This window comes from Protopterus annectens, chromosome 16.part0 (assembly GCF_019279795.1).
Source record: "Protopterus annectens isolate FY-2018-M chromosome 16.part0, PAN1.0, whole genome shotgun sequence".
In the NCBI taxonomy this organism is placed as follows: domain Eukaryota; kingdom Metazoa; phylum Chordata; order Ceratodontiformes; family Protopteridae; genus Protopterus; species Protopterus annectens.
Window position 1 is genome coordinate 847,052,364 of NC_056750.1, and position 25,604 is coordinate 847,077,967.

At 46.0% G+C, this 25,604-nt stretch overlaps 1 protein-coding gene across 1 annotated transcript in view; it reads left to right on the forward strand.

Moving 5' to 3' along the window:
* PRRC2B (proline rich coiled-coil 2B) overlaps positions 1 to 25,604 on the forward strand; it is a 3,584,159-nt gene that overhangs the window by 504,361 nt on the left and 3,054,194 nt on the right. Inside the window, exon 7 of the mRNA XM_044058194.1 lies at positions 14,365 to 14,437. Within this exon, the coding sequence (XP_043914129.1) occupies positions 14,365 to 14,437 (73 nt within the window). The remainder of the gene's footprint in view (positions 1 to 14,364; positions 14,438 to 25,604) is intronic.

Here is a 25,604-nt window from a genome sequence, read left to right on the forward strand (position 1 = left end):
TGTGGAAGAGAGGTGAAGAAGAGAGTACAGGCAGGATGGAGAAGAGTGTCAGGAGTAATTTGTGGCAGACTAGTACCAGTAAGAGTGAAAGGGAAGGTCTATAAAAGGGTAGTGAGACCAGCTATGTTATATGCGTTGGAGACAGTGGCATTGACAAAAAGGCAGGCATCAGAGCTTTATGTGGCAGAGTTAAAGATATTTATTTGCACTGGGTGTGACGAGGGTAGACAGGATTAGGAATAAGTATATTAGAGGGTCAGTCCAGGTTGGACAGTTTGGAGACAAAGCCAGAGGGGCGAGATTGTGTTGGTTTGGACAAGTGCTGAGGAGGGATGCTGGGTATATTGTGAAAAGGATGCTAAGGATGAAACTGCCATTTAAGAGGAAAAGAAGGCCTAAGATGAGGTTTATGGATGTGGTTAGAGAGGACAATGCAGGTGGTTGGTGTGACCGAGCAAGATGCAGAGGACAGGAAGAAATGGAAACAGGTGATCTGCTGTGGCAACCCTTAACAAGGAAAAGCCGAAAGAAGAGGGAAAGCTGGAGGTGGAAAGCAGAAGTCCAGGAAGTCCTCAAAAGAAAAAAGGAGTGCAGGAAAAAGTGGGAGATCAGAAAAGACTGACCAGGCTAGGAAGGAATACTAGTTTGCTAACAAAGCCAAGAAAGTTGCAATAGCAAAGAAAAGTGCTTTGGAGGCACGGTACCAACTTCTGGAAAGTGACTCAGTAAGGGGCACAAAGAAACTATATCAGGCTGTAAGGCAAAGGCGGAAAGGTAAAGAAGATAGACACCTTTCATAAGGGATGCCAGCAACAAACTGCTCACTAGCCCAGAGGACATCAAAGGCAGATGGAAGGACCATTTCCATCAGCTTCTGAATAAAGAAAACCCCACAGAAGCTGTACTGCCTCAGAAACTCTCTATGATGGGCGAAGGAGCCCACCCTAGAAGAAATAAGAACAGCACTAAGGAAGATGTAGTCAGGGAAAGCAGCAGGCTCAGATGAAGGTCGCAGCAGATATGATAAAGATGTTGGGTGAGATAGGGGAGAAGTGGCTCCTGAGAGTACTCACAGCATTGTGGAAAGAAAAGCATATCCCAGATAACTGGAGAATAAGCATACTCGTGCCAGTGTACAAGAACAAAGGGGACATCCATAACTGTGTGCAGTACAGAGGCATCAAACTCCTATCACATTGCATGAAAGTTTTAGAGAGGGTGATTTGGTGAACTGATACGCAGAGTAGTCTAATGTAAGATGGGAGATGAGCAGTTTGGATTCAGATCAGGATGCAGCACAACTGACCTGATGTTTGCGTTGACAGATACTTGAGAAGAAGCTGGAGATGAAGTGTGTTCAACTGGGCATTCCTAGACTTGGAGAAAGCATACAATAAGATCCCAAGAAAGCTGATCTGGGCGGTACTGAGGTGGTTTGAAGTCCCAGAAACATTGGTAGAATTAGTGCAGGTCATGTACAAGGACCCAGTGACTCAAGTACGGACAGTGTTCTGCCTCACAGAGGGGTTCCCAGTGGGGTGTATATCAGGGTTCAGCTCTGACCCCACTGCTGTTCATACTGGTGATGGACTACATTAGCAAATAGGTTGGAGGGGGGATGGATCAACAAAGCTGCTGTATGCAGATGATGTGGCAGTACAGGCAGATTCTGAGCTAGAACTTCATCAAAGGATAGGAGAATGGAATGCAAGTCAGAAGGCACATGGGATGAAACGAAGCACAGATAAAGACTGTGGTAATGGCAACAAATTGGGGAAATCCAGAAGAAGCTGAGAATAGAGATAGAAGGGAAGATAGTGGAACAAGTAAACAGCTTCAAGTTTCTGGGAGGAGAAGTTGAGAAAGATAACCTGAATGAAGAGGTCAAACTAAGAATCAGAGGGGCTGCAGCCAGCTGGCATGGAGTATCAGGTGTAGTCTGACAGAAGAATGCCAAAGAAGCTGAAAAGTAAGGTTTACTAGACAGCGGTGTGGCCAGTACACTACTGTGTGGTACAGAAACCTGGGCAGTAGAGGCAGAACAGTTGAAGCTAGAGGTGATGGAAATGAAGTGCTTGAGAAAGGTGATAGGTTGCACACTGTGGGTCAGATGAAGAAATGACATGGCATAAGAGCAGAAGCCAAAGTAATTCCAATTGCAGAAAAGATCAAAGAGAACAGATTATGGTGGTTTGGGCACGTGTAGAAAAGCAGGAGGCAATTTGGGACAGACAGGAAGAAGGTAAGAGCGAGGACATCCAGCAAAGAGGTGGATGGGTTGTGTGAAAGAAGATCTGCGACAGTCTAGCATGAGTGTTGAAGGCAAGAGTGTGGCACTGAATCAGGAGAGTTGGCGACAGTTAACACGATACCCCAACCCCGTATTATAAAAATGGGAAAAAGGGGGGCTGATGATTACCTTCAGTTCATTTCATGGCAAATCACTCCTTGTCTGTAAAGGTACATTAGGGCAATTGTCTCCTTTGATGCTTTTTTCAAGGGTCTGGATACCAGTTTTGTCCTTGAAGCTTAGTCCACTGTTCATGCTTTCACTAACATTACAAGTTGAATGTTACTTCCAGAGTGGGTTTTGCTGGGGCTATCCTACATGGGTTTGTGGAGACTCCTCTTTGCTTTCTTCCCCCCAGGCTTCCTTTTGAACTCTTGTGCTCTCCCTTAGGTGATGTATACTGCAACAGTTGTGGGAGGACCTAGTACTTTGTGTAAAATCTTAACAGGACAGTAGATGTTCTTCTCTTCACTGTTGCAGTATTTGCTTCCTCCCTGCTTCCCCCTCTGTCCCGACTCTTGCCCTAGTTTCTGTTTCCCTTGTGGCTGAGGGGGCCCTTCTTCCATCTTTATTTTTCTTTATGGATACATATGTTCCTCCTTCCTCTAGGGGCTTTTTCAGATGTTCTTCGTGTTTCACTGTTGCAGTCATTACATTTGGGTTATCTGCTTGCAGGTAGCCCTCAATCGGCCTGATTATCAGTCCTGGGACCTGCGTTGGTTGCTGTCTCATCTTCAATGATGTCAGGTAGTCAGGGTTTTAAAGCATGCAGCCAACACCATTACATCAGTCTTTCTTGCTGTCCGGTGCCTGAAGCAAAAGCAGTTGGCAAGTGCCAGTCTGCCAACTCCTGAAATTTTCGTTTTCGAGTTTCAGATCCGAAGTCTTCAAAGCGAAGTACCCTGTTGGGGATCCTTTTTCTTGCTCTTAACCAATGTCAGTAAAAGTTAACAATTGTATCTCTTTTGGAAAGCAAATACCTCATAAAGACTTTAATTTGTACTGCATTCCTTGCCTAGGCCCTGACCACGATGTACTTCGTTGTCAGTTTTGTGTCTTATTTAAACCTCGAATTATTCGATGTTTTAATTTTCGCATCTAAATATTTTGGTACACTGTTCAATTGTCCAGAAATGGCTTCGGTAAGCCACCCTACTACCGACATTACGAAAAAGCACAAAGATAGACTGAGACCGCATAGGTCCAAAGCTGCAGATGACGTTTCTGTTAAGTTAGTCGCCAGTTTGCCGGTACTCAGTTGAGGCACTTTTGCAGCCCCTGATACCTGCTACTTCAAATTCGCAGGCCTCTACTGAGACCCATTCGGAGTCCGGTATGCTGCGAGATGCTTCGACTGTCGAACCTGCGGATGTCTCTACCTTGGATGGGTCCGGAGTCGCTGTGCAGGCACTGGCTTCTGAGGGTGTATTAAGGCCTACTGACATGCATATTAAACCAACGCCATCTTCTTCAAGGCCTAAAACTCTATCCACGCCTAGAAAACTGACGCCCAGACTGCATGGTCATGCCCCTATGCCTAAAAAACAAATGATAAGAATGGCTGAAGACCTTATTACTCTAATCAGGGGAAGCCAGCCTTCTCCCTCTGAGACCTAGACCAGATTTAACTTCTGATTCTTCTAATCAGGGTTCTGAAATTTGTTTTCCCTGATGACCAGGAGTTGCCCTTATCTACCTGTGCGGATTCTGATACAGAGGACTCCATTCCCTCTGCTTCCCCTCCAGAAGATTTCTCCTTTGGTGAAACTTTGCATACTCTTAGGGAGCATTTCCACTGAGAAAGCCAGGATTACTCAGACTCCAAAAAGAGGCCTAGTGGCTTTCAACAGCGTTAATATTGGATGTCTTTGCTGTTCTTTGGACTGTAATTGTTTTGGCGTTTCAGTGTGTTGGTGTAATAAAATCCTAGTTCATTTTCTACAATTTTGATTCCTGGTTTCTCCTACTTTCGTGGATTTATAGGCTTAGGGAGTTCTTACTCCTACCTCAACACAGGTCTTTAGCTATCCCTCCTGTACTGGACATTGTAGATGCCTTCTTGGAATCTAGCTGACCCCTGACACTTTACCTCCTACTCCTAGAAAACCTTACGGGTATTAGAATACCGGACTCTCACAAGTTCCTCTTTAAGAATCCTACTGTGGATCCTGAGATCATTTCACAGGGACCCAGAGGCATTAAGGCTACTACCAAAAACCCTACCCCCTCTGATAGAGATTCCAGGGCCCTGGACATATGGGGTAAGAAAGTATACACTTCTGCTACTTTGGCCATTAGGGCCTTAAACTGCCAGTTTCATATGTTAAAGTATCAGCAGCATATTATTGGATTGCTTAAACAGAAAATCATGTTGATTTTTGACTGTGCTGAAAATAAAGAATTACAGGATGCATTCTGCTGAACAAGTTGGAAAACGTACTTTGCAATGTGATTTTGATTCATTAGAGGCATCTTGCAGGGCTGCTGCCACTGGGTCTGTACTTAGAAGGCGTGCTTGGCTTAAGGAGCAAACTTTGCCAGATCATGTTAAAGCTAAATTACTGGATGCTCCCTTAAACAAAGACTGCCTGTTTGGCAACAAAGCAGTAGTAGTAGTACTTAAGATGGAGGAAAAAGCTAAATATATGCAAACTGTTAAAGATTTCCTGCAAGCACAGCCTCCCAGATTTAGTAGGCATTGGCCTTCTAAGAACTGGTCTTTTCCTGCCTCTTCCAGGCCTTCTCAGTCCAAACCCAGGACCAGCAGAACCACCCAGGCTTCAGTCTCAAGGTACTCACAGGCCTAAGCAGTGGGGGGCTCTCACTTCCAAACCTGGAAGTAGTAAGACCACCCCCTGTGGTAAACTGTTACAATGACTTAACTTTAAACCTTCTTAGCCCTGCTCAACTGACTGTTCCTTTAGGGGGAAAGATAGCTCTGCATGCAGAAAACTGGGAACTCATTACCCAAGACAGATGGGTTTTAAGTATAGTTTCCCCAAGGATACAGATTCCACTTCCACTCACGACCAACCCCAAACGTTTGGCCAGACCTACCTCCAAATCAGTGGGCAGAGGCTCAGAAGCAGGTTCTCTCTCTCTTCTAAGAATCAGAGCTGTTCAACCTGTCCCAGAAGAAGAATGGGGGCAAGGATGTCCTTCAAGGATGCATCTGCAGTCCTTACAAATGGGTTGTCCTGTCGTCAGGCAGCCCTTCGGTCGGCCGGATTCCAAAGTCTGGGTCTGGCTTCGGCTGGTGTCGCACTTCACCCGACGTCATAGCTGCAGTTCTTCGGGTATAAAGGCATCAGCCAACGCCATTTTCCTCAGTCTTTCTTGCCGCGTGGCGCCCGAAGAAGAAGCTGTTCAAGTGCCGGTCGGTCAGATCCAGAGATTACTACTACCGAATACTACTTCGAAGACTTCTAAAAAGCTAAGTACCCGGTTGGGGACTCTTTCTTGCCTCAGCCGATGTCAGAAAAAGTGAATAACTGTTTAACTTGTGGGAAACAAATACCTCATAAAGATTTCCACGCTTACTGCTTACCTTGTTTAGGCCCAGACCACGACGTAGCAGCTTGTCTAGCCTGTACTTCTTTTAACCGACGGACGCTTAGACGTCGGTCGGAGTTTGCTGAGCAGTTTTTCGGCTCTGATTTTGCGTATATTATGCAGTCGGATCCTCCGACTACACAAATTACCAAAAAACGCAAAGAAAAGGACTGACACTCGCGGTCCGCGGTTTTGGCCGAATCCACGGTTAAGCAAACCGCGAGTGTCTCTGTTTCGGCCGAAACCGAGCAAGCGGTCCTTGCTTCAGCCGAATCCATGCCTTCTACCGAGGCCTCTTCTAACCTGGTAGAATCGGCCTCTGAAATCCAACCTGCTGTTGTGGTTTCTCAGGAATTATCGGGCACTATTCCCTTGGATGTATCAACCCCTGCATGTGGAGCTGCTAGGCCTCCTGCAGCCATGTCTATTAAGGCCTTTGCCGGGGCTAAAGCAGCCAAAACTACTAAGTCAGTGCCTGTTAAGCCTCCCTCTCACAGGCCCAGCTCCAGTTCTCAAATGATTTCTCTGGCAGAGGATCTCATCTCTTTAATAAGGGGATCCCAGCCTCATCCAGACAGGGCCTCTCATCCACCCCCAGAGAAGAGACCTAGAGCAGAGCCCCCTGAGCCAGTGTCCACGGATGATTCCTCTGATTCAGACAATACAGACCCTCCAGAGGCTCTTTATTCTCCTTACGAAGACTCTGATGCTGAAGAGTCGATTCCTTCTGCCTCTCCTCCTGAGGAATTTTCCTTTGGGGAAACCTTACATGCCATGAGGGAGCAATTTCAGTGGCAGGGTCAAGATTTCTCAGACTCCAGGAAAAGGCTTAGGACCTTTTTGCATTTACCACAACATAGGCCTTTAGCTATACCTCCAGTTCTTTCTGTTGTAGATGATTCATTTAATGATGCTTGTACTGCTCCTGATTCTTTACCTCCAGCCCCTGCTAAGCCCGATAGGTTCTACAGGGTCCCGGACACACATCACCATTTATACAAGGCTCCTTTTGCAGATCCCGAGACCATCTCCCAGGGGCCTAAGGCAGTAGCATCTACCTCTGTTAAAAATCCCCTCCCCTCTGAAAGGGAATCCAGGTCCTTAGAGAGATGGGGTAAAAAAAGTATACACCTCTGCTACTCTGTCAGCTAGAGCCTTGAACTGTCAGTTTCATATGATCCAATATCAGGAGTTTATGCTTGATCAGTTAACTAAGGAACTGTCCTCTGATGAATCTTTAGATAAGAAATATGTTCTGGAAATGGTGAATAACATTCAGCAGGTTAGTAACCATTCCTTAAAATGCGGCTATGATGCACTGGAGGCTTCCTTTAGATCAGCCATGACTGGCACAGTTATCAGAAGGCATGCATGGTTGAAAGAACAGGCCTTGCCGGATCATGTCAAATCAAAACTATTAGATGCTCCCATGGATAAGGTCAATTTATTTGGTTCTCCTGCTCAGCAGGTACTGAAGAAAATGGAAGAGAAGGCAAAATCTGTACAAACAGTGAAAGATTTCTTACAGGTCCAACCTCCAAGGTTTAGTAGGAACTGGCCCTCCAAAAATTGGTCCTTTCCAGACTCCTCTAAAGCACAGAGAGGCAGGAATAGGCGTTCAAGAGGCAGAAATCAATCCAGGGGTGCCTACAGGGGACGCCAGTGGCAGGGCAACAACCAGCGAGGCACAGACGCAGCTACTACCACTGCAGCAGGACAATCACAGTGACTTGGCTCTGGCACCGCCTACCAGGGAACAACTAGAAGCACCCTTAGGCAGAAGGCTAGTCTTATTTTCAAAAAACTGGCACTGCATCACAAGGGACAAGTGGATTTTGCAAACTATAGACCAAGGTTACAGGTTTCATTTCCATACTCTACCAGGAAAAAGAATGCCAAACCTACCACCAAATCAAAAAACAGAAGCTCTAAAACAAATAGCTCAATTAGTAAGAATGAGAGCTGTGGAAAAGGTACCATCTATGGAACAAGGAAAGGGATTTTACTTCAGACTCTTCCTGGTACCAAGAAAAGAGAAAAAATGGAGGCCTATTCTCGACCTGTCCGCCTTAAACACATTCCTCATTGTTCCAAAATTCAAAATGCTGACCCTACAGCAGCTTCTTCCCATGCTGGGCAAGGAGTCTTGGCTGGTAACTCTAGATCTCAAGGAGGCATACCTGCACGTCCCCATACGACCAAATTGCAGAAGATACCTCAGATTTCTTGCAGGATCAGAGCATTATCAATTCTGAGCATTGCCCTTTGGCTTATCTACTGCGCCCAGAGTGTTCACGAAATGCCTGGCATCAGTAATCGCTCATTGCAGACTTCAGGGAATCCAAATTTATCCATACCTGGACGACTGCCTGATACAAGCGGACAGCAAAAACGAGCTAACAGAAGACTTACAAAGAGTCATTTACTTGCTGCAAGCCCTGGGATATACAGTCAATATAAAAAAGTCAAGGCTGATACCATCCCAAAGAATAACCTTTTTAGGTGCAGAGCTGGACACATCAAAGCAGATGGCATTCCTAACTGCAGAAAAACAAGAACAACTTCCTCTCTACTTCTTGGCATTAACAAAGCAGAACCATCTAACAGCAAGAAGAGTACTGCAAGCCCTGGGCTTCATGGCATCCTGCATAATTCTGGTCCCTCATGCCAGACTACATATGAGAAAGCTACAGTGGTACCTGAAGAATTTATGGTCTCAACACAGACAAGCCTAGAAACCAAAATTCCACTAATACCATGCCTGAAGCAAGAATTTCTATGGTGGGCTCAGGCTTGTCAATCAAACACAGGTTTGCCCTTCTACAGCACCCAACCAAGCCAAACCATCACAACGGACGCCTCAGACCTCGGTTGGGGGGCCCACATGCTGGACAAGTGCATACAAGGCCTATGGACTCAAGATCAGCTACACCTGCACATAAATCTAAAGGAAATGCTGGCAGTAAAATTGGCAATTCAGACATTCAGACCATTCCTCCAAGAAGGGCAGTTGATAAGGACAGACAACACCACAGTTATGTGGTACATCAACAAACAGGGAGGCACACATTCATACCCTCTATGCCGGATGGCACTGGACCTATGGAATGTGGCTCTGAGCTACAACATTCAGTTACAAGCAATTTTTGTACCGGGAAAAGAAAACATTCTAGCAGACGCATTAAGTAGAACTACCACGGATGCCCACGAATGGATGCTACACCCGGACATCTTCAAAGCCATCACAAGGAAATGGGGACTACCACAGATAGACTTATTTGCATCCCCACTCAATCACCAGCTCAAGAAATTCTGCACAAGGACGTACCACCCCCTTGCTTGGAAGGTGGACTCCCTATCTTTCAGTTGGAAAAACCTGACAGCATATGCATTCTCACCACTTCCTTTGATGCACAAGGTGCTATTGAAGATCAAAGAGGAACGTCCAAGGATCATTCTGATAGCTCCAGACTGGCCAAGACAACATTGGTACCCATTACTGAGGAGCATGTCTCAGGAACAAATGTGGACACTACCCGTGATCCCATTGCTGCTAACACAGAACAACTACAACATCCTGCATCCAAACCTGAAAACTCTGCAGCTGACTGCCTGGAACATTACATAAGAGCAACTAACCCAAATTTATCCCAAAGGGTTAAAGACATTATCCTTGAGGCTCGCAGACCTTCAACAAGAAAGAATTATGCAGCAAAATGGAAAAGATATCTCATTTGGAGTACTGCAAAGGGAAAAGATGTGTCACTGGTAAACATAGCCAACATCCTGGAGTACTTGGCAGAGCTCTTCCATACAGGCCTGTCCTATTCCTCCATCAAGATACACACATCAGCTATTTCGGCAGAATACAGCTTGGATCCCCCTGTTTTCTCGCATCCTCTGCTCAGGCAGTTTCTGAGAGGAATTAAAAATGTAAAACCTCCTAGGAAACCACCATTGCCAGCATGGGACTTGAACTTTGTGCTAGAAAAATTGACACTTCCTCCTTTTGAACCAGCAGCAACAGCAGAATTACAATATTTATCCTGGAAGACTGCTTTCCTGCTGGCAATCACCTCAGCAAGAAGGGTTTCTGAACTACAGGCATTGATGGCAGTGCAACCCTTCCTGATCTTCCATCAAGACAGAGTGTCCATGAGAACAAATCCTACATTTATGCCTAAGGTGGTATCCAGAGTGTCTTTAAACCAGGCTATCCACCTACCTACATTATTCCCCAACCCACAGAACAGGGGAGAAAGACTGTTGCATACCTTGGATGTGCATAGACAATTACGCTACTACCTGGACAGGACCAAGTGCAAAAGAAAAACTGACCAGCTTCTGGTAGCATATGCAACAGGAAGGAAAGGAAAAGCAATTTCAAAACAGACAATCTCCAAATGGATAGGAAATTGCATTAGATTTTGTTACTCCTTCCACGGAAAGAAAACTCCAGAGAACATCAGGCCTCACTCTACAAGGGCTACAGCCACTACTACAGCTTTCTTACGAGGAGTGGCTACCAAGGACATTATAGAGGCTGCTACTTGGACCTCCGTGCATACATTTGCCAAGCATTATAATTTACCTTTATACTCCAGATCCCGAGCAGGTTTTGCCTCTGCTGTTTTGCAAGGGATCCTAACTGCACCATGATCTCTCTTCATTCCTCCTCCCCTAGTTTGGCTATGGTATTCTACCCATTTGTAAGGACTGCAGATGCATCCTTGAAGGACATAGTACAGTTTTGTACCTACCATAAATGTAGATGTCCGATAGGAATGCATCTGCAGTCAGGATTACCCACCCACCTTCCCCTCTGTGGTACTCCTAGGGTATTTGCCATCTTTCAGCTAGCTTGGGGGATCTATTATGGTGTATTTGTTTGTATATATGTACATACATGCTTATTTTATGTGTTTGCTCTCTACTATTTGGAAACATTGGCATTTATCCAAATTTAACCATCCAAGAGGGCACCTGGCATCTGGGGCAAGAAACACTGAGGAAAATGGCGTCGGCTGATGCCTTTATACCCGAAGAACTGCAGCTATGACGTCGGGTGAAGTGCGACACCAGCCGAAGCCAGACCCAGACTTTGGAATCCGGCCGACCGAAGGGCTGCCTGACGACAGGACAACCCATTTGTAAGGACTGCAGATGCATTCCTATCGGACATCTACATTTATGGTAGGTACAAAACTGTACTTTTTTACTCGAGACTTTCCTGGTACCCCAGAAAAGACAATTCCTGGCATCCTATCTTGGACCGGTCTATCCTAAACACCTTTTTGGTAATCCCAAAATTCAAAATGCTAACTCTTCACCACCTGCTTCCCATGCTAGGCAAAAATGCCTGGTTGACAACACAGGATTTAAAGGAAGCCTACTTGCACATCCAAATAAGGGAATCTTGCAGAAAATATCTAAGCTTCAGAGCAGATTACATGCACTGTCAGTTCTCTGCACTGCCCTTTGGCTAGTCTACTGTGTCCAGGGTATTCACAAAGTGCCTAGCTCTAGTTATTGCATACTGCAGGCAAATAAATATTCCAATGTATCCATACCTGGATGAATCTCTAATTCATGCAGAAAGCCAGGACATACTTTTAATCATCTGGCATTTGTAAGGAAATTACTAACTTCTCTGGGGTACACCATAAACGAAAAGAAATCACATCTAGTACCCTGCCAACAAATTGTATTCTTGGGAGCAAGCTTGAATACAACTTCCAAGATGGCCTACCTCACGCCAGAGAAACAAGTTTATTTGGCAGCCTACTTCAAACTACTGGTCAAAAAGACCCAGCTATCTACAAGGAAAATACTGCAAGCCTTGGGGTTCATGGTCTCTTGCATTCTACTTATTCCATTTGCAAGACTGCACACGAGGAAACTAGAATGGTATTTAAAAAGCCTATGGTGTCAACATTCTCAGGACCTAGAATCAGTGATTACTATCATCCCTTGTCTACAGAGTTCCTTTGGTGGGCAGAGGCCTGCCACCACAACAAGGGACTGCAATTCACTTTACCCTGCCACCCAAACCCTAACAGACTCATCAGACTATGCATGGGGGGCTCACTTGGCAGGGCAGTGCATTTAGGGCAAATGGAACCAGGGTCAAATGCACCTGCATATCAATCAAAAAGAAATGTTAGCTGTACAGAATGCTCTGACAGCCTTCAAGGACCACATTCTTCCAGGACAATTATTGGTAAAGTTGGACAACACCACTGTTATGTGGTACATAAATAAGCAGGGGGGAACCCACTCATACCCTCTCTGCAGACTAGCCATGGCTCTGTGGAGCACAGCCTTGAGCTACCAAGTGCATCTACAAGCTCAGTTCCTGCCAGGCAAGCTAAATACACTGGCAGATGACCTAAGCAGAAATCTCATTGACCCACATGAGTGGAAACTGGAACCAAAGATATTCAGCATTTTGAGAAACAAATGGGGAACCCAGAGATAGACCTGTTTGCCTCCCCTCAGAACTACCAGTTGGACAAATTCTGCACAAGGACTCACCACAGACAAGCTTGGAAAGTGGATGCAGTGTCCATCACCTGGAAAAAACCATCAGTTTATGCCTTTCCCCCTTCTTACTCTCCTCTCCAAAGTTCTACTAAAGATCAAAATGGACAATCCTTGTTCTACCAGACTGGCTACACCAACACTGGTGCCCCCTCTTGTGCAGCGTCTCACTGCTGGAACCATGGCACCTGCCAGCAGGAGGGCTGGATTCTGCACCCCCAGCTTCAAACCCTGAACCTTGCAGTCTGGCTAATTACTTGAGCTCTCCATTACCATCCCTCAGCAAGTGATGATGTCATTCTGTGCAGGCAAGGAGGCCTAGTATTAGAAAATCCTATGCTGAAAAATGGAAAGGATTCTGTTCCTGGAGCCAGACTCTGGATGGACACAACAGTGCCTAGTTTACCGCACATTATTCAATACTTAACTGAGATGCTTCACAAGAGCCTTTCCTTTTCTTCCATTAAAATTCATGCCTCTGCCATTTCAGCAGATTGTAATACAGAGCCTCCCCTCCTCTCTAATCCACTGTTGAAGCAAATCCAAAGAGGGGCCAAAAACTTAAGACCACCCAGGAGAACCCGTACTCCAGCCTGGGACCTTAACTTTGTATTGGAAAAGCTAAATCTACCTCCCTTTGAGTCAGCTGCAAATGCAGAGTTGAAATTCCTTTCTTGGAAAACAGCCTTCCTTCTAGCCATCACTTCAGCAAGAAGGGTGTCTGAATTACAGAACCTCATGGCAGTGGAGCCTTTCATCATCTTTCATGCGGACAGGGTGTCCCTCAGGACCAGTCCTTCCTTTATGCCCAAGGTGGTATCCAGTGTGGCCCTTAATCAGTCCCTTCTTTTCTAATCCACAGAACAAAGGGGAACAAATTCTGCACTCCTTGGTTGCGCACAGACAACTTAGATTTTACTTTGACAGGACTAATCCTCTCAGCAAATCTGAACTATTGGTTGCATTTGCTGCAGGGGTAGAGGTGAAGGCCATTTTAAAGCAAACCATTTCTAAGTGGACAGGCCATTTTTTTTCTAAATCCAGAGCTGGTTTTGCCACTGCAGTCCTGCAGGGCCTAATAGCTGGTCATAATGCTTTATAATTACCTCCTCCCTTCCTTAGCTTTGGGAATCTACCCAAATGTAATGACTGCAACAGTGAAAGACTAAGAACATAGTACAGTTGTGTACACTTACCATAAATGTAGATGTTAGTGTATTCACTGTTGCAGTCCTGGTTACCCTCCCTCCAGCCCCCTGACTTCTATTGACTATACCTCTCTTCTTGTTTATCATACTTAAAGCTTTCTGATGTAGTTGCTTTTTGTTGGAGGTGTAACCTTGTATATAATTGCTTCCTGTTATGTGGGCACCTGACATCTGGGGCAAGAAAAACTGATGTAATGGCATCGGCTGCATGCTGACTACCTGACGTCATGGAAGATGAAACTGCAACCGACGCAGGACCCAAGACTTTGATAATCAGGCCGACTGAGGGCTAACTGCAAGCAGATAACCCAAATGTAATGACTGCAACAGTGAATACACTCGAACATCTACATTTATGGTACGTGTACACAACTGTACTTTTGAGTGTTTGCATCTGTTACTTTTATGCCATACGTATTGTGGAGGAGCATATGTGTCACTTAGTGCCAATAAGGGCTGAAGGCTTTGGTGGCTGGACATTGGGCTGTACTTGGCAGGAGATCCCTTAGGTGAAGAATACTGCAACAGTTAACAGGAGGACATCTGTTTTGGTAAGATTTTATACAACTGTACTTTCCTAATGTGGCCGTTCTTTCTAAAACTAAGCTGCATATCTTGTCATTTCATTATTACGGCTTTACCGCAGATTTTTAAGTACATTATAAAAAGTCTAAACTGTTCAGCTTAGAAGCATTTAAGATGATATGCTTGTTTTGCCTTTTGATTTTTATTTTAATTATGGAATTTGTGAATGTTGATGTATTTTCTTGACAGAACACAAATTTAGTGCAAGGTGGACCAAAGTCATGGGCACAAGTGAATGGAAAGCCAGCAAGACAAGATGGTGGTAAGTTTATGAATGTGTTTTTGGTGGTGGGCGCAATATTTTATTCTGTAGTTTGTTTTAGCTCTTCTAGTGTCATGTACACTGGATGCATTTACTTTCTTATTAAAGAATGTAGTACTTATCCTTTTAATTCTTGACTATATCAGATTTAAAATTATTTTTTTTTTGATAAAGTTGCGAGTTTATTCAGTTTAGCAGTTCTATATTTTTGGATTGTATTTGGATTTGCAGTAGTCTGGGTCATCATCCTTACTACTAGGACTGAAATGCCATCTCTGTGTAAGTGGCACTGATTTAAAATTCTCAGTCTTTCACTCCGCCTTTCCCAGAATGTTCTTCACTCAGACTTTCGTCCACATCTAGTTGCAACTCATTGTGCTGACTTGGTCCTAAACTGCTCTTTGCTTTGCTCCGTGATGTGGTGTCTTTGTGTACTTCATTTAGGTTCATAGGTTGGTACTAGGCTATCAGCCCTAGGGCCTATACAAGCCTAGCCGTAACAATTCCCTGGCTATTTCTTCCCACATTATTTACTTTCCTGGACCCCTGTCTAGCAGGGCAACTGACGTGATCCCTGGGGTGAATTTCCTTTCTCCCATCCAATCGTCAAGGTTCTTCGTGAAGAGGTCCAAAGAGGCACTCTGACATGTATGGGCAATCTATTCCAGTGTCTGGGGAGTCTCTGGGTCAGGAACCTATCCCTCCAGCATGTTTTGTTTATTGTGATGACAAGGTTTACATCCCTGGAGCGTGTAGCTCTGAGGGATTGGGATTTCTTTAAGTGTAGCATGTCCACCAGCTCTGGGTTTGACATGGCCTTGTATGTTAAGCAGAGATTGCCTCTGAGTAGACGATATGCGACAGAGTATAGTTGGAGTTTTTTAAGGCGGTCAGCGTAGGGCATCTGCTTTAGGCCTGTGATTCTTTTAGTGAGGTATTTCTGAGGCTTTTCCAGTTGTTGCAGATGTCTTGAGAGGTACATACCAAATGGGGCGTTGTATTCTATAATGGGTCTAATGAGGGATGAGTACAGTGGGACAATGACCTCCTTTTTTCTGGATGAAAAGCCCTTCGTGATGAGGTGTGCCACATAGGATTTCCTGACTGTTGTGGCGATGTGGTTATCGAAGGTGAGACCACTGTCCACCTGTGTCCCTAAGTCTCTTATCACACTTTGTGTTTAGTGTACTGCCACCTATATGGTAATTCATGGATACATGTTTTTTCCCAAAGGGGATAACAATACAATGTTAAGTTGTCAATCTCGCCTTCATTCTTGCTGGATGGGTTCGGAGCCGATCCTCGGCTCCGACTCGGCACTTGCTAAGCTCGAGAGTCACTTTTACCAGCTCGAGGCAGCCCCATATCCCATGATGCAAGGCGGTAATTACCCAGATCTCGTTTGCCGCTTCGCTAATGAGGTCATCCTTTTTACCAGCTCCTGGTAAGTGATTTTTATTAATCTTTTGAAAAGAATTAGATATCCCAGTACCCTAAAAATGTATTCTTTATAGTTTGTTAGTGAACCTATTCACTTAGCTCCATACCCGGTACCCTTTAGTTCCCTTATCCATATTTTTTCTGTATTTTAGGCCTTAGGCCTTACCCTCCCTCACAGTTCCTGTCAGGATTTTCCTTAGGTGTGTGGGTGTTGTGTATCACTGTTCTGATTTTTATTTATTAGTGTCATTTTTGGTCTGATTGGTGTGTGTGTATTAGGACTCAGACATGTCCAAAGATACTAGGGTCTCAGGTTTCAAGAAGTGTGACTCGTGTTGTCAGAAGATGTCTCTGACAGACGGTCACACTTCTTGTATTTATTGCCTGGGACCTCTACACCTGCAGGACTCCTGTGCTATCTGTCATTCTTTCAGCCAGAGAGTCCTGCAGGAACGTAGAAATAAGTTGATCCTCAAGGGTCTTCTTAAGCCTGAGAGCTCCACGGCTAAGGTCGGCTCCGGGAAGCCCTCTAAGCCACCCAAGACCCAGACTTCGATGTCCAAGTCTGTGGTCTTGGTTCCGACTCGGCCAGAGTTGACATCGGATCCTTCCTTGTTGGAAGCTTCAGTACCGGCGCCGATACCCTGGCTTCGGCACCTGTCTGCTCCAGTCGGAGCCAACACCTTAGCGTCGAAGCATGTTTTGGCTCCGGCTGGAGCCGAAACATCTTTGTCTCCGCTCGAAGCCGACAAGTTGTCGGCTCCCACTGGAGCCGAAGGTTCGTCTGCTCCGATGGCTCCGTCGAAAAAGAGGTCTAGATCTCCTTCATTGGAGTCTATACACTCGGCTCCAGCCTCCCCCTTGCTTTCGGAGCGGAGCCATCAGAGCCGATCATCAAGGTCTTCCAGGCTCTCAGACCATGACTTAGAGAGAGTGGAGAGTAGGCTATTAAAATCACAGGCACTAGCCCAGATGCTCCATAGCCCGTCTCATCAGACGACTGCTATTCCACACCCTCCTGAAATTTCTCCTTCGACTCTCCTACAGAGTTCGGAGCCGGAGATTATTGGTACCGTGACTGTTGGTGCTTCGGAGCCGATACCACACCTTTCAGCTCTGTCGTCCTCGACTCCTATCTCCTCCTTGAGACCGTCCTTGGAGGGATCCGGTCGTCTGGCTTCCCTGGTCTGTTCCGAGGGGGCGAGTGGCATCGGACCCTTGTCCGACCCCGTTCTCTCTCTCGGAGCTTCGGCCTTGGTGAGCTCTGCCCGACATCTGCTTCGGAGCCTTCCCTTTCGGTGGGACCAGGGATCCCTGTTTCTTCGGAGCGGGATCTCTCAGCCCTCCCTGGGAGGGGAGCCTTCGGGGTGATGAGTGTGCTAGCCCCTGAGCTTAGTCAGCAGTCAGTTCCTTTAGCTCCTCCCTCTATGGTGCCTGTAGATGCCTCTTCCCGCTCTCTTGCTCCTGGACCCAGAGATCCATCGCCCCAGGTTTCCCCATTGGGAAGAACTTCCTCTTCCGAGGTTTCTCCTGATACTTCAGGTGAACCCCCGCGTAAGAGGACCTGCAAGAGGAAGCACTTAGACTCCCCTGAGTCTACAACATCAGATACCGATTTAGATGAGTCTGAGGGGTCCCCAAGATCCCCCTCTGGGGGTGTCTCCTATTCAGACATCCTTGAACTCCTGAAACAGAGGGGGAACTGGCCCTCCATTAATCCCTCCGAGGATGAATCTGTATACCTGGAGGCTTTTGGATCTCGACCCTCCACCTCCTGGGTGTCTCCGCCTTTCGACCCCCTCATGGAGGTCATAGCTCGAAAGGCGTGGGCATCTCCTGATTCGGTGGAACCAGTCCCCAGGAGGCCTTCTAAATTTATCACGGCCCCCGCTGAAAAGCAGTTTCTCACTAAAGGTGTCCCGGTTGATGCCATGGTGGTGGCGGCTGCCACCAAAAAGGAACTTGCAGATCCTTCCGTACCAGTCCATCCTCCTAACAAGGAGTCTAGGACCATGGACAGGTATGGCAAGCGGATGTTTTCCTCAGCGACCTTTGCTATGCGTTTGCTGAATTATGTCACTTCACCAGACTTCAAAGAGACATCCTCAAAGAATTGGGTGAAGTAGTACAGGATCCGTCAGCGGCAGGGGCTCAAGAAAAGATTGCCTCAGCTGGGAATCCTAAATTCCATAACCAACTCCTCCATGCGGCTCATTTCCTATGCAGCCCATGGGGCGAGTAGAGCTGCAGGCACAGGAGTGGCTCTCAGACGTCAGTCCTGGATGCGGCTCTGTAATTTTGCAGACCCCTTTAAGGCGTCCTTCACGAACTCTCCCTTTGATGGGACAACTTTGTTTGGCCATCAAGTGAAGGACACTTTGACCAGGTGCGAGCAAGACGGCAAGACTCTTTCTGCCGTAGGAGTCCGTTTCTCCACCCCTTCTAGACCTTACCCCAAAGGTCAGAAGGGAGGGAAAATGTGGTTCTGAAAATCTCAGGGAGTCACGCCTGACGCACGTGGTCAGTTTACCCCCAGAGGCAGAGGAGGTAACGACAACAGACGCCGCCCTAGGGGCAGAGGGGGTCCGCAGAACCAAGGCAGCAGGGAGCCTCTCTCTGACCAGCCTTTCCAACATCCCTGAGGTGTTGCCCGACTGCCAACCCTTGGAGGCAGTCGGGGGAAGATTATCACTGTACCCAGAAGCCTGGCTTTCCCTCTCTCAAGTCAAATGGGTACAGTCGATCATATCCGAGGGTTACAAAATACCTTTCGAGAAAAGCCCCTTCCCTCAAAAAGGATCCCTTCCAGATGTTCCACCCGGTCTAAGGGAAATTGCAAAGCTAGAGGTTTCAAAGCTTCTAGAGAAAAGGGCCATCCAGCCTGTTCCATCAGATCACTTAGAGTCCGGAATCTACTCAAGGTTCTTTTTGGTCCCCAAAAAGACGGGAGACTGGAGACCAATATTAGACCTCAGCAGACTAAACAAGTCTGTCAAAAAGACAAGATTTCGGATGGTCACACTTCAATCGATTTTGCCCTTTCTGGGCAAAAACAACTGGATGTGCTCCATAGACCTTCAGGATGCATACTATCGCATAAAAATCCACAGACGCTCCAGAAGGTTTCTCTGCTTTCGGCTGGGTACCAGTCATTTTCAATTCAGAGCCCTGCCCTTTGGTCTCACTACAGCCCCCAGAGTGTTCACCAAATGCATGGCAGTGGTCACGGCTCACCTGAGACGTCAAGGATTCCAGGTGTTTCCGTATCTCGACGACTGGCTCCTCTCAGTCACCACCAGGCATCAACTTCTCCAAGCCAGAGATTATACTCTACTTCTCTGCGGTCAGTTAGGAATTTCGGTCAACTTCGAAAAGTCTTCCTTATCGCCCTGCCAATCTATTACCTTTATAGGTGCAAATCTAGACACTACTCGGATGTCAGCAAACCTAACAAGTCAAAGAATCCTAGATATCCAAACCACGTTCGGATCATCCTATCCAGCAAAAGGGTACAAGCCAGGTTGGTCCTGAAAGTGTTGGGCCTCATGGCAGCTGCCATCGCACTTCTTCCTCTGGCCCGTTTTTACATGCGTCTCCTACAATGGATGTTGTTCACCCAATGGTCCTTCCAGCAGCTTCCCATGCGTCACAAGATCCTGGTGACACAAACCTGCAAGAGCCATCTATCCTGGTGGACTTCTCCTCTAGTCCATCAGGGCAGACCATTTGTTCCCCCGGCCCCGGTAGCCACGGTCACTTCGGATGCCTCCCTGATCGGGTGGGGAGGGCATTATCAGGGCAGGATGGTTCATGGCATGTGGCAACCGTTCGAATACCACCTGCACATAAATGTCCTAGAGATGAGAGCAGTGCTTTTAACGTTGCAAGCCCTCAACGACTTTCTTCCCTTAGGAACTATTGCAGTTCACACGGACAACATGTCCGTGGTGTGGTACATCAACAAGCAGGGTGGAACCAAGTCCCATCCCTTGTGTTGAGAAGCTCTCAGACTTTGGCAATGGGCGATCTCCTCTCATCAGTTTCTGGTAGCAACGCATATCCCCGGGAAAACCAACATAATAGCGGACAGATTGAGCAGAGCTATACTCATGCCTCACGAGTGGTCTCTCAAGCAATCCATAGTGGAGGAGATTTTTCAGAAGTGGGGCCGCCCATGCTGCGATCTTTTTGCTACACCCCAAAACAGCAAATGCCCAGACTTCTTCTCTCTCTTTCCACTTCCAGGCCATCCCCCCAGAGACGCTCTTACCCAAGATTGGCCCCGGGGACTCCTTTATGCTTTTCCCCCCTTTCCGTTGATATCACAAGTACTCCAGAAAGCTACCGTCTTGAGAGCCAAAATGATTCTCATTGCCCCTTACTGGCCTCGACAAATTTGGTTCCCGTTCCTTCATCGCCATCTCTTGGTGCAGCCTTGGCATCTGGACCCAGCTCCAGATCTTCTGACCCACCAGTCGGGTCAGCTGCACCGGTCCATTCGTTCCCTCAACCTCACTGCTTGGTTGCTCCACTTCCTTCCTTAGCCAGGCTTCCTATGATCTCAACCCCGTTAGAGATATCATAGTAGCTTCTCTTAAGTCCTCTACCAGGAGGATTTACTCTAGCAAATGGAAACGTTTCTCCTTTTGGGCAAAATCTAAGAACATCAACCCTTTTACTGCCCCTATTCAGTCAGTCTTGGATTTTCTAGCTGAAATTTTTCACTCAGGTTCTTCTTCTTCCACAGTTAAAGTCCAGCTGGCAGCAATCTCGAATTTCCATGTCGGATTTGCAGACCAAAACATTATGTCCCACAAACTTTGTAAAGCCTTTCTCAAAGGGGTGTTCCTTCTTAAACCCCCTGTTAGGGATCCTCCACCACAGTGGGACCTAAATTTAGTGCTGACATCCTTGATACTTCCCCCTTTCGAACCGGCTGCTTCATGTTCATTAAAGTTTCTTTCTTGGAAGACACTTTTTCTAGTCGCTATTACCTCTGCTAGAAGAGTATCTGAACTTCATGCCCTCTGTGTTCGTCCTCCTTACTTGGTCTTCCACAAGGACAGAGTATCCTTAAGAACCAATCCATCCTTTTTGCCCAAGGTTGCTTCTACGACAAATTTAAACCAATCCATTGATCTTCCTGTATTTTTTCCAAATTATTCTAACAGGGCAGAACAAAAATTGCATTACCTAGATGTTCATCGCCAACTCAGATATTACTTGGACAGAACGAAGCAATTTAGGAAGTCCGATCAGCTCTTCCTTTCTTACGCTGAAAATAAAAAAAGTCTCCCTGTTTCTAAAGTGACCTTATCCAGATGGCTATCTTCCACCATTTCTGACATTTATCAGCTTAGGGGCAAACAACCTAAAGCACATTCTACAAGAGGTCTAGCCACATTTACAGCTTTTCAGGCTAGGCTACCCTTAGATACTATTTGTGCAGCAGCCACTTGGGCCACTCCTCATACCTTCGTTTCTCATTACAAATTGGATTTGGCCTCCAGGGACAGGGCAAGCTTTGGTTCCACAGTTCTCAAGAGTCTGTTCCGTTGAGCCACTCAGGATAGAGGTGCTAGGGACGCGGTCCCATCCAGCAAGAATGAAGGCGAGATTGACAACTTAACATTTAGAAGTTATGTACCTACCATAGCGTTCCATGTTAGTTGTCTTCTCTCGCCTTCTTTCTTGCGTCCCTCCCTCCTGTCCCCCTAGCCTGGACAGACCTTGAACTCCCTATTTCTCTGGAAGATTCTTCTTCCTTGGACACCAGTTAGTTCTTGACCTTAATTACCTGGTTTCCCCTTACAGCCTTCTTAGGTTAGTTGTTCATCTTTCCTTGGTGGAAAGTTTATAGGCAGTTTTTCCTCTAGATACCAAACGAGATCTGGGTAATTACCGCCTTGCATCATGGGATATGGGGCTGCCTCGAGCTGGTAAAAGTGACTCTCGAGCTTAGCAAGTGCCGAGTCGGAGCCGAGGATCGGCTCCGAACCCATCCAGCAAGAAAGAAGGCGAGAGAAGACAGCTAACATTGAGCGTTATGGTAGGTACATAACTTCTAATTTCTTGGCATTGAGCTTGAGCCCATGACTCTGGCACCAAGCATCTGTTTCTGTAAGGCCCTTTTGTAGAGTATCCACATCATTTGGGGATTCAATAATGGCTCCCAGTTTGCAGTCATCTGCAAACTGTGTTAGCCAGAGTCCCTTAGTGTTGACCTGTACTTCAGAGAAGTAGATGCCAAACAAGAGCGGCCCCAGGACTGAACCCTGAGGTACTCCACTTGTCACTTGTCTGGAGCTGGATTTGGAGTCTGCTACTTTTACAGTGTGGGTTCTATCAGTAAGCCATTTAGCAACCCATTGGGTGACATAGGGATTAATGCCCAACTTAGTAAGTTTATCTATGATTCCAGAGTGGGGGATGGTGTCAAAGGCCTTGGCAAGGTCTAGATAGTCTGTGTGGACCACCTTACCCTTGTCCATGGCTCTGGAGACTGATTCAAAGAAGTCAATCAGGTTCAGGAGACAAGATCGGCCCTTCACAAACCCAAACTGGGTGGGGTCCAGTGTTTGAAGGTTGCCAATGTCTTTGTTTATAAGTTCCATGATAATACGCTCAGTGGCCTTGCAGATAAGGCTTGTCAGACTGATGGGATGGTAGTTTCCTGGATCCAAGGTGGATCCCCCCTTGTGGATTAGGATAACTGTAGCTGTGCGCCACTCAGTGGGCACGAAACCTGATGTGAGGCTATGATTAAACATGACACTTAGGTGAGGTGCCAGTTCATATTGTAGTTCATGTAGTACACAGCCCGGGATGTCATCTGGTCCCATGGATGCTGTATTCTTGGCTTTAGAGAGTGCGTTTTGTACCTGTGTGGCCGTTACTGGAATTTGGCAATCTTCCAGTATTGAGATGGGCCATTTAGGGGGTGAGAGGGGGGTGAAGTTGGCACTGAATCGATCTGCCAGGATATTGGCAATACCCTTCGGATCAGTATATTTAATGCCATTCTGTTTTAGCTCAGAGCAGATCTGAGAATTGCCATTTAGATTCTTGACATAGTTATAGAATGCTTTGTGGTTGTCTTTGGAATCTTTGGCAATTTTATTTTCGTAACTAGCTTTGGAGGATTTTATGAGCAAAGTCAAGGCACTTAAGAGAAAATGTATACATGTTTGGTGTTTCAATTTTTTGCTGAGCGTTTGTTTCTTGAGAGAATTCCAATTTAGTTTTAGAAAAGGACCCCTTTTTCTCTCTAGGTCTTGACTTTTTTGTTTTTTTCTGGTTATCCTACACTGAGTTACTTACAGTGGTTTTTCTCTTAAGTGCCTTGACTTTGCTGTTGCAGTTGGCTTCTGCAAGGCTTTGTATTTTGTTTGACATTCTTGTGGTTAATGATGGGAGTGTCTTCAGGAATGTATGTATGGGTATAATTATCATGCTTGCTATCATGAAATTCCATAATGTGATGGTATTTGAAGTGTGTAACTTATTTGGGTGTCTTCTACGTATTCTTCGTGTTTCACTGTTGCAGTCATTACATTTGGGTAATCGGCTGGCAGGTTGCCCTCAGTCGGCCTGATTAACAAAGTCTTAGGTCCTGCTTCGGTTGCTGTCCCTTCTTCCATGACGTCAGGGGTATAAAACATGCAGCCGACGCCATTACATCAGTCTTTATTGCTGCACGGTGCCCGAAGCAGAAGCAGTTCGCAAGTGCCGGTCGGCAGACTCCTGAAATTTTCGTTTTAGAACTAAAGTCTTCAACTAAAAGCTAAGTACCCCGTTGGGGAATCTTTTTCTTGCTCCTTACCGATGTCAGTAAAAGTTAGTAATTGTATTACTTGTGGGAAGCAAATACCTCATAAGGATTTTCATTTGTACTGTTTTCCTTGCCTAAGCCCTGGCCACAATGTGCCTTGCTGCCAGTTTTATGCTAAATTTAATCAACGCATGATTAAACGTCTGTATATTTTGCTTCTAAATATTTTGGCTCAAGATTTAACTATCCGGAAATGTCATTTAGCAATCAGATTACTGCAATACCTAAAAAGCACAAAGAAAAAGACAGAGACAGACTGTTGAGGTCCAAAATCGACGAAGTTTCTCCTGAGCCAGTCGCCGGTTCACCGGTATTCAGTGAGGTGCTTTCGCAGCCCCTGATGCCCGCTACTTTTGATTTGCAGGCCTCCATTGAGACCCATTTGGAGTCCGGTATGCCGCGAGATACTTTTAGTGAACCCGTGGATGTCTCTACCTTAGATGGGTCTGGAGCCGCTGAGCAGGCACTGGCTTCTGAGGGTGTTTTCAGGCCTAAAGATGTGTATATTAAACAGACACCATCTTCAAAACTAAGGCCAAAAACTACTTCTATGTCTAAAAAACCGACGCTTGGGCCACATGTACAGGCCCCAATGCCTAAAAAACAAATGATCAAAATGGCTGAAGATTTACTTAGGGGTACCCATCCCCCTCCTGCTAAGAGGCCTAGGCAAGGCACTGATTATGAATCTTCAGATCAGGTTTTTATTTCTTCTGATCAGGAATTATCTATACCCACTTATGAGGACTCTGATGCAGAAGACTCCATCCCTTCTGTTTATCCCCCTGAGGATTTTTCTTTTGGAGAAACTTTGCATACCTTAACGGAACACTTTCACTGTGAGAGCCAGGATTTTTCTGAATCTAAAAAGAGACTTGGGAATTTTCTTCTTCTTCAGCATAGGCCTTTGGCTATACCTCCTGTTCTAGACATTGTTGATGTTTTCTCAGAATCCAGCATGACTCCTGATTCCCTGCCTTCGGCTCCTAGTAAGCCAGACAGATACTACAGGGTTCCTGACTCTTACAAATTCCTTTTCAAAAGTCTTACTGCTGACCCTGAAACCATTTCTCATGGTCCCAAGGGCGTTAATGCCGCTACTGCTAAAAATCCTACCCCTTCTGATAGAGATTCCAGGGCGCTGGATAGATGGTTTAAGAAGGTTTACATGTCTGCAACCTTGGCAATCAGGGCTTTTAAACTGTCTATCAACAGCATGTCATGGGTTTACTTAAACAGAAAATGTTGATTTCTGACTGTGTGGAAAGTAGAGTTGCAGGATTTATTACATTCAGCTGAACAAGTTGGAAAACATACCTTGCAATGTGGTTTTGATTCCTTGGAGGTGTCTTGCAGGGATGCTGTAACTGGATCTGTGATAAGTAGGCATGCTTGGCTCAAGGAGCAAAGTCTGCCTGACCATGTTGAAGCAAAATTTTGGATGCTCCTTTACAGCAGGACAGTTTATTTGGTAATAAGGCTGAAGAAGTTTTGAAAAAGATGGAAGATGAAGCTTTAAATCTATGCAAACTGTGGAAGATTTCTTACAAGTGCAGCCACCCAGGTTTAGTAGGCACTAGCCTACTAAGAACTGGTCCTTTCCAGTACCCACTAGAGCTGCTCAGGTCAAACCCAGACATTTCAAAGGCTCCAGGTTTCAGTCACAAGGGACTTTTAGAACAAAGCAATGGGGTGCCTCCACCTCCAAATCTGAAAGCAACAAGGCACCTTTCTATGGTAAACAGTCTCAATGACTTTTCACTGCAATCAGCAAGCACTTATCTTTAACCACCCCTTTGGGGGGAAAACTCGCACTTCATGCACGAAACTGGAAACTGATTACCCAGGACAAATGGGTTTTAAATATAGTATCCCAGGGATACAGATTTCATTTCC